This window comes from Leuresthes tenuis, unplaced genomic scaffold (genome assembly GCF_036924035.1).
Source record: "Leuresthes tenuis unplaced genomic scaffold, fLeuTen1.0.hap1 SCAF_14, whole genome shotgun sequence".
Taxonomy (NCBI): domain Eukaryota; kingdom Metazoa; phylum Chordata; class Actinopteri; order Atheriniformes; family Atherinopsidae; genus Leuresthes; species Leuresthes tenuis.
In genome coordinates this window covers 17,257,508-17,267,721 of record NW_027325368.1, presented here as the reverse complement: position 1 = coordinate 17,267,721, position 10,214 = coordinate 17,257,508, and the positions used below count along the sequence as shown (strand labels likewise).

At 42.4% G+C, this 10,214-nt stretch overlaps 2 protein-coding genes across 2 annotated transcripts; both read right to left on the bottom strand.

The window, feature by feature from the left end:
* Window positions 1-890: 890 nt before the first annotated feature.
* mbd3a (methyl-CpG binding domain protein 3a) lies at window positions 891-6,551 on the bottom strand. Its single transcript, XM_072363952.1, has 7 exons — window positions 6,390-6,551; window positions 4,990-5,146; window positions 3,319-3,456; window positions 3,100-3,190; window positions 2,823-3,000; window positions 1,833-1,982; window positions 891-1,692 (listed from the first exon to the last, which is right to left on the bottom strand). The coding sequence occupies exons 1-6, from the start codon at window positions 6,401-6,403 to the stop codon at window positions 1,838-1,840; spliced, it is 723 nt and encodes a 240-aa protein (XP_072220053.1). The 5' UTR covers window positions 6,404-6,551; the 3' UTR covers window positions 891-1,692; window positions 1,833-1,837.
* Window positions 6,552-7,170: 619 nt separating this feature from the next.
* Window positions 7,171-10,179, bottom strand: uqcr11 (ubiquinol-cytochrome c reductase, complex III subunit XI). The gene is made up of 3 exons (XM_072364208.1): window positions 10,042-10,179; window positions 9,166-9,296; window positions 7,171-7,544 (listed from the first exon to the last, which is right to left on the bottom strand). Exons 1-2 carry the CDS (start codon window positions 10,089-10,091, stop codon window positions 9,176-9,178), a joined length of 171 nt encoding a protein of 56 aa, XP_072220309.1. The 5' UTR covers window positions 10,092-10,179; the 3' UTR covers window positions 7,171-7,544; window positions 9,166-9,175.
* Window positions 10,180-10,214: the final 35 nt, after the last annotated feature.

Here is a 10,214-nt window from a genome sequence, read left to right as displayed (position 1 = left end):
ATCAGCCCGTGTTTCCACCAGTTTGGAGCCGAACCATCGCAATCGATGATGCACCATCAGCAGAGGGCGTAGTTCAGACTTTATCGCTCTTATTCGCCCTTCTCATGAGAACAATGACATGCCCATTAATGTTGGAACTGTTCATACATAAACACCCCCCCCCCCCCTATTGTGTCACCCTATTGTGATGCAAGCAGCCAAAGAGCCACAAGAGTAGAGTACTCCACATCATAGGTTTTTTTTATAAACAAATTATTTCATACTTAAGTCATATCTGTGAATTTTAACAGGTGTAAATCTAATAACACATTTTCCAACAGCTCCATCACCTGTCTGTTCTTTTCTAACAGCCTTCAGCTGTATTTTAATCAGACAGATCAATATCAAAAGTGTTTGTGACATCATATGCATGCATTTATTTCAGAGGCAATACCTCCCCCAACACCTTTATACATCATGGGTGCTAAAAAAGTCCTCCACAAAGGAGACAGATCTTCACCCGGGCTTATAGCTCCTTCTGCCGCCTCTTTGCTCCTCCGTGTGTATTTTAGGAAATGAGACATTTTCCAAGTTTTTTTTTTTCTGCCAAGACCAATTTTTGGGTCACAGGTTGGTGGACGGAGGACAGGAGGCGCAAATTAGAGAAGTGAGATGAGCCTTTGGTCACAGCTGGAAAGTGACAGTCCAGGTTTCAAACCAACTAATTATTGGCTAAAACGATTTCTGTGAAAAGCCCAAACACAACCGTTTTGTGCTGGTTACAAGGAGGTGAAACAGGGACCAGAAGTTATTACTACTTCAGTTGACCGACTGCTGAAGTCTCCCGCTAGCGTCGCCTGAAGCAGGATCATAAACAACTATGAGAAGAAAAGGAGACGCTCTTCACCATATATCATAAAGGAGCTGCATTTATTTGACAGTTACAGTCACACACACAGACAAAATCTTGCGATGATGTACAGTACGTCATCGTTGCCGTCTTATCCGAGGATACGCATCTCAACTGTAACTGTCCAAACGCTAATGCAGCTGGCAAACACGACACGGTAAATTCTTGTGACAACACAAAACTTCACGACTCAAACTATGTAAACTCAGGTTATTGTGAGGAAAGAAAAAAAAAAAAAAGAATAAAACCAAACATTACAACAAATTAACTGTGAAACTTTAACATGTTTGGTTATTCACAGTCACAGGAGTGCTGTGTGTGTACAAAAATACTGCAGCTTTCTTAGCTTTCAAACACACCGTGTAACACGCCACCTACAGTGTCTGGAAAATATAAAGCAGAACGTTCTTGGAGAACAGTTAAAAATATACACACATTTCAGAACCAACTTAAAACGCAACGCCACTCACACTCGCGTGCATAAAGTTTTGCGTCTTCAGCGTCGAGCTTGAAACAGCTGTTGGCTAAATGTAACACTGCACCATATTGAGCACCATCCACAGCTGCCGTACATTAGTTAAGAGGTAAAAATGAAAACTATATCAAAGCACCCTTTCAGGGTTACACTGCCACGTGTAAAAAAATAGAACATGAAAGACGAAAGTCTTTGTTTAGGTTAGCAAAATCTGCAGCGCAACGTCTGCATTTAAAGTCTGTTTTAGTTTAAGTGTGTACAAATCAGCATGGAGCCGTTTATTTGAATATCTGCAGGACTCTACCAGCAAACTTCCCGTCCAGCTAACCTGTGGGAGAGATGACAGAGAAGGGGGTGAGTCGTTTAGAAATGTGCCACACGTCATATTTCATCACAAGATAATCAGAGTCGCAGTGGATGAGTTGAAGGATATTCAGCGACTCTGGAGTCGATGCAGAGTTTCTGTACCTGGGCTATAATTCGTCCTTGTCCACCTTCTCAACCTTCTCCTCTTCCTTGTCAACTTCTGCATCTGCATCCTCTACATGAGCCATGGAATCAGCCATCAGGGCCTCCTCGAGCCGTCTCCTCACATTCTGCACCAGGTCCTCCTGCTTCCTGCGGCGCACACACACACAAACACAAGCCCTACGATAAATGATGCAAGCTCACCGCCGATCAAAAGGGAAGAACTAGAGACATTCGTAGTATCAAAATTAAGTAAACAAACACATCTTCTTATGGCCACATTAACGTGCAGTCAAATTCATCATTCTGTGGGAGGGGGGGTGGTGGTACATTTTCACCATGGCAACTGGTTCAAGTAGCATACAAACAAATTTGTGATTACCTTAACTTCTAAATGACCACAAGTGTAAAATTTCAATTTCACCACAGCCGCACTGACTGAAGGCTGCTTTTACCCTTTGCTCTGAAAGTCTGCTTAAAAACACACAGCAACACAAAGATATCACATATCGCAGCAATAATGGAGACCGTGGGTGTAACAGTACGTGCAATTGGCCCGAACAGTTTAGCACGTATGCCAAATCCCAACTTGAGCTAAATCCCAACTACTAGAAGTCTATTTTGGCCCCGACTGAATGACAATTAGACATTGTGAGAGCGAGCGGAGCAGGTTCTCTGCTCATTTCAGCACAGGAGAACTGGAGGAAGACAGGATGGGCCCAAAATAACTGCTGTATTCACAGTGTAATTAAGGAGGGGATCGGAAAATGCAGCTCACACAAAATGCATTTCTTACTTCGGGGCACTATGAGGTATACATAATGTACAAAAAATTAATATACTGAGTTATTTGGTGTCTCAACAGCCTCAGAGTTCCATTTAGAGACATCCAGCTCGAAACCGATGTAAGTTAGGAACACTGGATTACGCTGATGCATGTACCACGCAGTTATCAGTCCTTTGTGTATTAACGGGGTCGATCCATCCTACCTGATGTCTTCATCGGTCACTACGAAGGCTTTGCAAAGAGGCTGTGCCGTGTTGAGCCAAACTCCAGGATTTTTCTCCACCGCAGCAGTGAGCTGCCCGGTGATGGGGGCGGGGCTGGTGTGAAGGGCGCTGGCGATGGCAGAGAGCAACGTTTTGTCCGAACAAATAGGCCCGACGCCTAAAGGAGAGGTAAAAAAAAAAAAGGGCGGTCAACCTGACAGTATATTCTCACTCCGAATTCCACATGGTGGACGTGTTTATTAAGCTTATCCGTAACCCTGTAAGCCTTTGGGAAGATCCATAGTTTTCACCAGCTCCTCCGCTATATCGAATGCATTTATCCCACTCAGCTTCCTCTCCCAGAACAGCTGATAATGGAAGCAAAGCACAGAGGAGAAAGGTCCTCGTTAAGTTTTAGGTCACAGTTTCCCCAAACTGATAGATTAAAGTTACTGGCAGGATAAAGAGAGGTGTTTTGCCCTGCTCTCTGACTTACCTGTTTTGGCTGGTCCACCGCCTTCTGAGGGTCCGTCTTCACCTTGTTGTTGGGGTGATTTGTTACCTTGGTCACTGGCTGTTTGAAGATGGAAGCGGTCTGTCGAACTGGTAGTGTTGTATTTAAATCAGGCTTGGTCTGTCAGAGACAACAGGATGAATGACTAACTCTCACCATCCATTTGATCAGACATCACATCCGTTACTTAATTCCAGAGAGTGTGAGAGCGCAGCTGGAAGACTGTGCAAGCAGATGTGTTACGAAGGAAGTGGGGCTCTAAGGAAATAATCTGGAACTTCATGGCAGAGATGAAGGAGTGTTGCATCAGTCAGTGGGTTTACATGATGAGATTAACTCGTTTATAGCTATATTTGGGTTATGCTCCTTATCTGAGGAAGGGTAATTATCCTTAGATATATGACGGTGAATGAATCAAATCACTGGCACAAAGTATGCAATACGACAGTAGATAAGTGGCGCTGTACCCATTTCAGCTATCGCTAATAGAGCCACTTCCGTTTGACGTCTTCACCACCAACAACAACAAAACTAAGGCATTTGAGAAAGATGGCGAACGAAGGGCAAGATGAAGCTGCCTCCCTCTACATTTGTGATGGGGATGGTTATGGCACAAACTCCATGCACAACGGCGCATTCTCCATCGTGTTGTTTGTTTCTTTCTGACGGCGGCAACAACAACAGCATCGTCTCCTTCGACTTCCGGGTGACGATTGCGGAAAAAAAAATCTCGAGCATGCGCAGAACGCTCGAGTTATCTCAGGGTCTTAATTCGATCGCAAGTAACCCGATCTGATTTCTTGTCGGATTAAGCTCGTTACATGAGCTGAATAACTCAATCTTATTGTAATTTAGCCATTAATCCGATCCGATTGCCCGCATGAAACCGCACTGACTTTTACAAGGCACCCCTTGTAATACAGTCATCACAACGCCATGTGGACAGGAGAGGTTTACCAAAAACAAAGGAAAGAATGCACCCTGTAACAGCTCTTCAGTAACTACTCAGTACAAGTGCTAAAGTTGGGCATTTTGCTCAACAATAGTCTAATCTCCTGATTCAAACTAAAAGAAAAAGAGATGCAACTATTCTAGTGTTAGTTGCGTGTACCTTAAAGCACTCACCAGGATAAACTGCTAAATGTTTCCTGTTACGCAAGTCACAGTGAATGAGCAAACAAGCATTTGATTCAGACGAATGTTTCCAGGGTAATTCATTAGTCGCAGCTTAATGGCAGAGCAGCGAACACTTAGAGGCCACTGTTGGAGTCTCATGACATCTTAATGACTTCTTGCCAGAAGGCACATGGGGGACTCTGACAATGTGGAGGAAGGCTGCACAGTCTGATGAGAGCTAAACTACGCCGTGTCGGTCCAATTTGCTGTCCGAACGGTCTGCTTTGTGTCCTTTTTTTTTTTAAACTTTGTTCACCCTTAAATGTAACAGAGCCTGAGCTTGTTCACTGAGAACACTTAAGAAAAATGCAGAATATGAAATTAAAAATCCAGTGCGTTATTTAGGAAACACACAAGAGAGGTTAGCTAATTTTATATTGTAGTTTATGCAGGAATTTTACTGCCGAGTACAAATGGCTGAAGAGCAGAATGCAGAGTAGCAACGAGCAGGCTTCTCAAACCCAACCTCCGTCTCACCCTGATCTGATGGTTGGTCTCGTAGAACGGCTTGTGCCTGCTGCGCTGCACTTTGGTCTGGAGTGAGCGTCCGATCCGGGAGTGGCCGGCGTGTACATCTGTGCGAGGGTCGCTGCGGAATAGCTGGGGCTTGTTGAGAATACGCTTGACAGGCAGACTGAAAGGAACAAGAAGTAGATCCATCACAACTGTGCGCTGATTGAATTGGCTCACCTCACCCACCACGACAGTGATACCTTGAACGACCGAGGCGTTCAAACCCAGAAAATGACAATCTGATCACCTCTTTAGAGGATCAACACTGGGATTTGGGACAGTGGAGCTCTCTGAAGTCACTTAGCGACAGTCGAAACAAGACAAAGATATTTCACAAAGACATTTCACTTCTCGTTGTTGTATTTGCAAATCAAGACTGCTCCAATACAACTAGGAGGACCCAGAGGTATAGATCATCCTGCCTCAACAAGTGGAATAACGTGTCAACCAGGCGCACCTGAACCCACACGTGCCATCTTTAAAGGGTTATTTACAGTAAATAAAACACCTGCGTGGATCTTCTGAATGTGTTGACAGGCCTTATTAATTGCAACAAATGTGCGGCTGGAACAAAAAAACAAAGACTCCTGTTCAAACGAGAGAGAGAGAGAGAGAGAGTGAACCCCTTTGAGAGACTATGTGGACACACGGTGTGACACCCGACTTTGAGACCAGTCAGATTCTGAGAGTACGTTTTAATTCACTTTGTCAAACTTTACCAAACGTGTTTAGCAGCATTGCCCTAGCCTAATAATGCTCGGATAATTAGATATAACAAAGGTTTGCAGATGTTGACCACAAAGAAATATATATATGATTGAAACTTTGGTGAGTATGTCCGTCTGTAAAAAAAAAAAAGTCTCAATTTAACTTTTAATGTCGCGGAATGTCGTGTACCACAAACTCCACTCGTGGTAATTTGGTACATTCACACATACAAAAAAAAAGTATTGTGAAACAACAAATACGCAACTGGATGCAAACCCCACGGTAACTTCTGCAGCTCCTCACGTCACAGAATCTGATGGGTCACAGGTTTCGCTGTGACACCGGGCCGCGCGCTGCAAGTCAAGCGTGTGTAAACAATGAAAGTTAGCTAGCTAATCAAGCTAGCAGCGTTTGAACATCAATTTCCCCAACAACTGCGACACAAATCAATGTTCTCCAAAGCTACTTGTTTCTCCAAGGAAGGAGCCCGAAGTGACCCACAATCGGTTTAACTACGACAGCAACCACGTTGTAGTTAAACAGAATTCATATTTCAGTGATGTTGCTGGTGAGTTTAACTACAAAATGAATGCATGCATGCGTGCATTTCCTCGTCGCCTCAACAACTCGTGCGACCGCACGTTTGAAAGTCCCACCTTTTTCTGTCCATGATCCCGATTGTCTCGTCTCGCTTGTGATTCTAGATGATAAAATGACAAGAAGTCCGCTATCTGCGTATTACTACAGTCATGAATTTACACGGTCTGGTTAGCTGTCGATGCCCGCTGTCAGGACCTTTACAACTGCAGATCACTCCGCCAGACCCGTAACATAATAATCACTGTAATCCATGCGCTGTTCTATTGTAAACTAGTGCGACTCTCATGGCGAGTGCGTCCAACTTTGCGGTGGTTTAGAATCTGCATCTCTCTGTGTCGATACGTTTAAAACCTTAATGGTGGTTATTTTTTTAGTTTGTTTCAGGATCAGCATACTGTATATTAACTGCAGCAAATGCCATTGATACAAGTGGCATCAAAACAAAAAAAATAATGAAAACTTTAATTTATCTATTGTTGTGCAAATTTGAACGCACTTTAATTTTGCTGCATGGCTAGTACTGATCACTACATTATTACACTTGAAGAGATTGTTCTCCAACTATGTGGTAAGTTTTCGATAATGCTGTAATTTGTTTTATTTCTTAAGTACAAACACAAGAGTTGAAATAGCTATATTTGGGATTAAGGCACACCCCACTAAATTACAGCTACAATGTTTAAATCCAAATTTGAATCATTGATCTGACTCAGTACAGAGTCCCCTGAAAAACTGCAGCCAAACCCCACTGAGATCTTAAATCTAATATGAGGAAGCAGATAGTTTTCATATCATTTTGCAAAAAAGAAAGAAAGAAAACACAAGCGTAGAAGTTGATAAATGGCATACATTTTACTTCTCTTAGAAACAGACACAGGAATCACATCTGACCCACAGAACACAGATGATCAAAATAAATACATGTCCTTAGACCAAGCAAGAGAAGAAGACAAAAGCAGATGTGTCGCCATCCCTTTTCCTTTTCTTCCGTTTTCACTGGCGGAAGGCGACGAAGCGCCCCATCCCCAGTGTGTTTTCAGCGGACGTAGATGAACAGTTAAATGTTTACTGAGCTGCTGGATGAAGACGATGAGCTCCAGTGGCCTTCCAGGCGGTGGGACCCAAGTGCACGGTGTGGGCGGCAGCGGTTCATGCTCATTGTGTAGGTCGTATTAAAAACAAACCAAAGGAAAAAAAAAAAAGGCACCAACCTGACAAAAAAAAAACAAAATCAAGAGTCAAAGTCATGTCTGTTTAAAAACTCCATCAAAATAAAGTACAGTCAACTTTCAATGCCTTTTGTGATCTTATTCTAAAATGCTGCTGTAAAAAGAAAGTACACCCTTTTGAATGTGAAGGCTTTACATATCAGATCATCATAAAAAAAAAAGTAAATGCAACCTCACATGACCAATAACACGATATATAACACTACAGCAGCAACTGTCTTAAACGTTTCACACTTTGTGAGTAATCTTTCTCGGGTTAGTTCGGAGTTAGTTTGGCCTAATATTCATCCTGGATTTATAAGCAGAAAGTTGTTTCTCTCAGATCGTTGTGGATGTCGTTCCTCCTTGGTACCGAGTTAAAACGCACCCGAATGATCCAGACCAGCAAACTAACAAGCGATTTTGATTAGCAGTATCTGGTTGCTGGTTACCATCTTAACTCCTGTGGAAGCTGTGAGGGTGGACTTGGTATTTCACACTCCGGTTCTGGATTTTGGCACAATTTTTGTTAAAAAAAACCTGCTAAGAAATAGATTATTTTTCTTTTAATCATGCCCTGATGTATAAAACATGAAATAGGGTTTATTAGTTTACACAAAATTCCATTTGTTTTTTTCCTTTGAGGTGCACTGTCAGTGCGAGACGTGGCACTGACCAAGGTGTGAGATGTGCCTATTTTCTTCCCAGAGATAAAGAATTGTGTATCCGGGTACAGCTGTCACAGCTTCATGAGTTTGTGAAAAATGTGTCGTGCAGATTCCTGCATGTGGTTTAAACGCTAACATTAACTCAGGCAGGCAGACCACTTGATTGGTATTGGGTTTCACGGAATCTCAAATGTAGTTGAGTTGATAGAACTGTGACGTAATGAGGGCCAACACAAACAGAAAGACAAAAGTCACCTCTACAAAGTCACATATAATAATGTTTACGCCACCTCGCCCCATTTGTGCAAAGATTGTTAAGATTCCCAGGTTTTACTACTCAGTCAGCAGTTGTTAACAGTTGCACATTTCACTGTCCCAGTTCTAACATGAACAAGATCCGAATGGAGATGTGGTCATTTGCCAACCAGGGGCTGCGGCTGTTTTTAAGAGTCAGTGGTTTGTTTTAGGCAGTTTGCCATTGAGTGAACGCATACACTACCAGTCGGTCGTGCCAATCATACAATATTTCGTGGAAGGATATTTTCCCACAACGGCACCAAACCTCCAACAAGTGGTTCCTTGGTTCTGCTGCCACATTTATTTCCTTATTTTTTGGCAACACTTCAGTCGGCGTGATTCTACAATTGCCAGGCAGAATTTCATTTAACGTGGCGAAGGGAGGCGACACGTGTACAAGAGCAGCCGTTTACAATTTTACTGTGGATGTCGAGCTGTTGCTTTGAAGGAAACAACAACTGCCAGTGGCCAACATGTCCTGTTTTCATAGGCTCAACTTGTGACCCATGCAGCCTTACCTACAATCAGAAAGATCATATACTGTCGGCCTCGAGAAGGGAGCACTACTTTGGATATTCCTGAGCTAAAGAAACTAAGTTAATGCCTGTGAACAACAACCTACCCACTGGCCGTGTCTTTTGGCCATTTCTTTGACTGACCTGACTGCCACTATTCATCCTTCTTGAATTTGCCATTGATGTATGGAACATAATCCAAAATCAATCGCCAGTCCGTGAAGTAGACCAGAGCGACACCTCCAGTCGTGCCCCATATGGCCAGAGTGGGGACCCTGTGGAGTGGGGAAAACATTTAAGATTTGCGTTTAGAGATGGACTCGTTTTCACGATACCAGTCTGAGATTAATAAATGCAAATTAACCTTCTACAATTTTAGTATTCTAGATAATCAATAAAACATAAAAAAAATAAATACATTGTTTCATCAGCTGGAAGGATATACCGAAAAGAATAAATGTGAAACTATCAAGCAAGTGTGAAACACATTTGACTTAAGCCAGAAAATCGATGGGTGATCACCTTTTAATGGTTGATTTATGATTATTTAATCTATTTCTACGTGCTCGTTGTTTAATAATAAAAACAGATTGATCATTTTCAGTTCATTACAGTAAGACTGACAGACTACGTCTAGCTTTTAATTACATTCTTACTAATGCAGTCACATTTTCTTCAGTTATCTTTGAATACAATATCAAATCAAATAAAAGCCCTCAAGTTAGCACGTAAGCTTGTTGTTAAAATAAAAAATAAAATAAAAATGTAGCCTTGGGACCTGGGGAAACTGCTTCAAATAAAAAAAGAAAACGCACACATACATAAAAGCAAACGTGGTCATTTCAAGCATTTTTTAACACAGGAGTTTAGCAGAGAGGCTAAAGTCAACATGTCCCCATTGCTTTGACCTCGGCTAGGCTAGCAGCTAATGTTAGGCAACACCATGAGAACAATCCATTCACCAAACGTCCAATTCCTCTTCGTTTATAACCACTGAAAACGATATAAAGAATATCTTACCATGATTTGGCAAGGGCTACATACTTCTGACCGATCACTTTGCTAATCATTTTGGCCACAATATGCCCTTCTAACGCAGGACGTGCCGCTTTAAAGGCTGTGAAGAACTTCCGTGTCGCGTATGCATGGCATATAAAATGCGCATGCGCACTAATTACTTCCGATTATTTTAA

What these genes read in the sequence shown, in the direction of transcription:
- mbd3a (XM_072363952.1), bottom strand. An exon ending in AGACCAACCATCAGATCAGG is followed by an intron (nt 3,457 to 4,989) that starts GTGAGACGGAGG and finishes TGTCTCTGACAG; the next exon opens with ACCAAGCCTGATTTAAATAC. An exon ending in TCTTCCCAAAGGCTTACAGG is followed by an intron (nt 3,001 to 3,099) that starts GTTACGGATAAG and finishes CCTCTCCTTTAG; the next exon opens with GCGTCGGGCCTATTTGTTCG.
- uqcr11 (XM_072364208.1), bottom strand. Translation starts at nt 10,091, where the DNA reads ATGATTAGCAAAGTGATCGGTCAGAAGTATGTAGCCCTTGCCAAATCA. An exon ending in GTAGCCCTTGCCAAATCATG is followed by an intron (nt 9,297 to 10,041) that starts GTAAGATATTCT and finishes CCCACTCCACAG; the next exon opens with GGTCCCCACTCTGGCCATAT.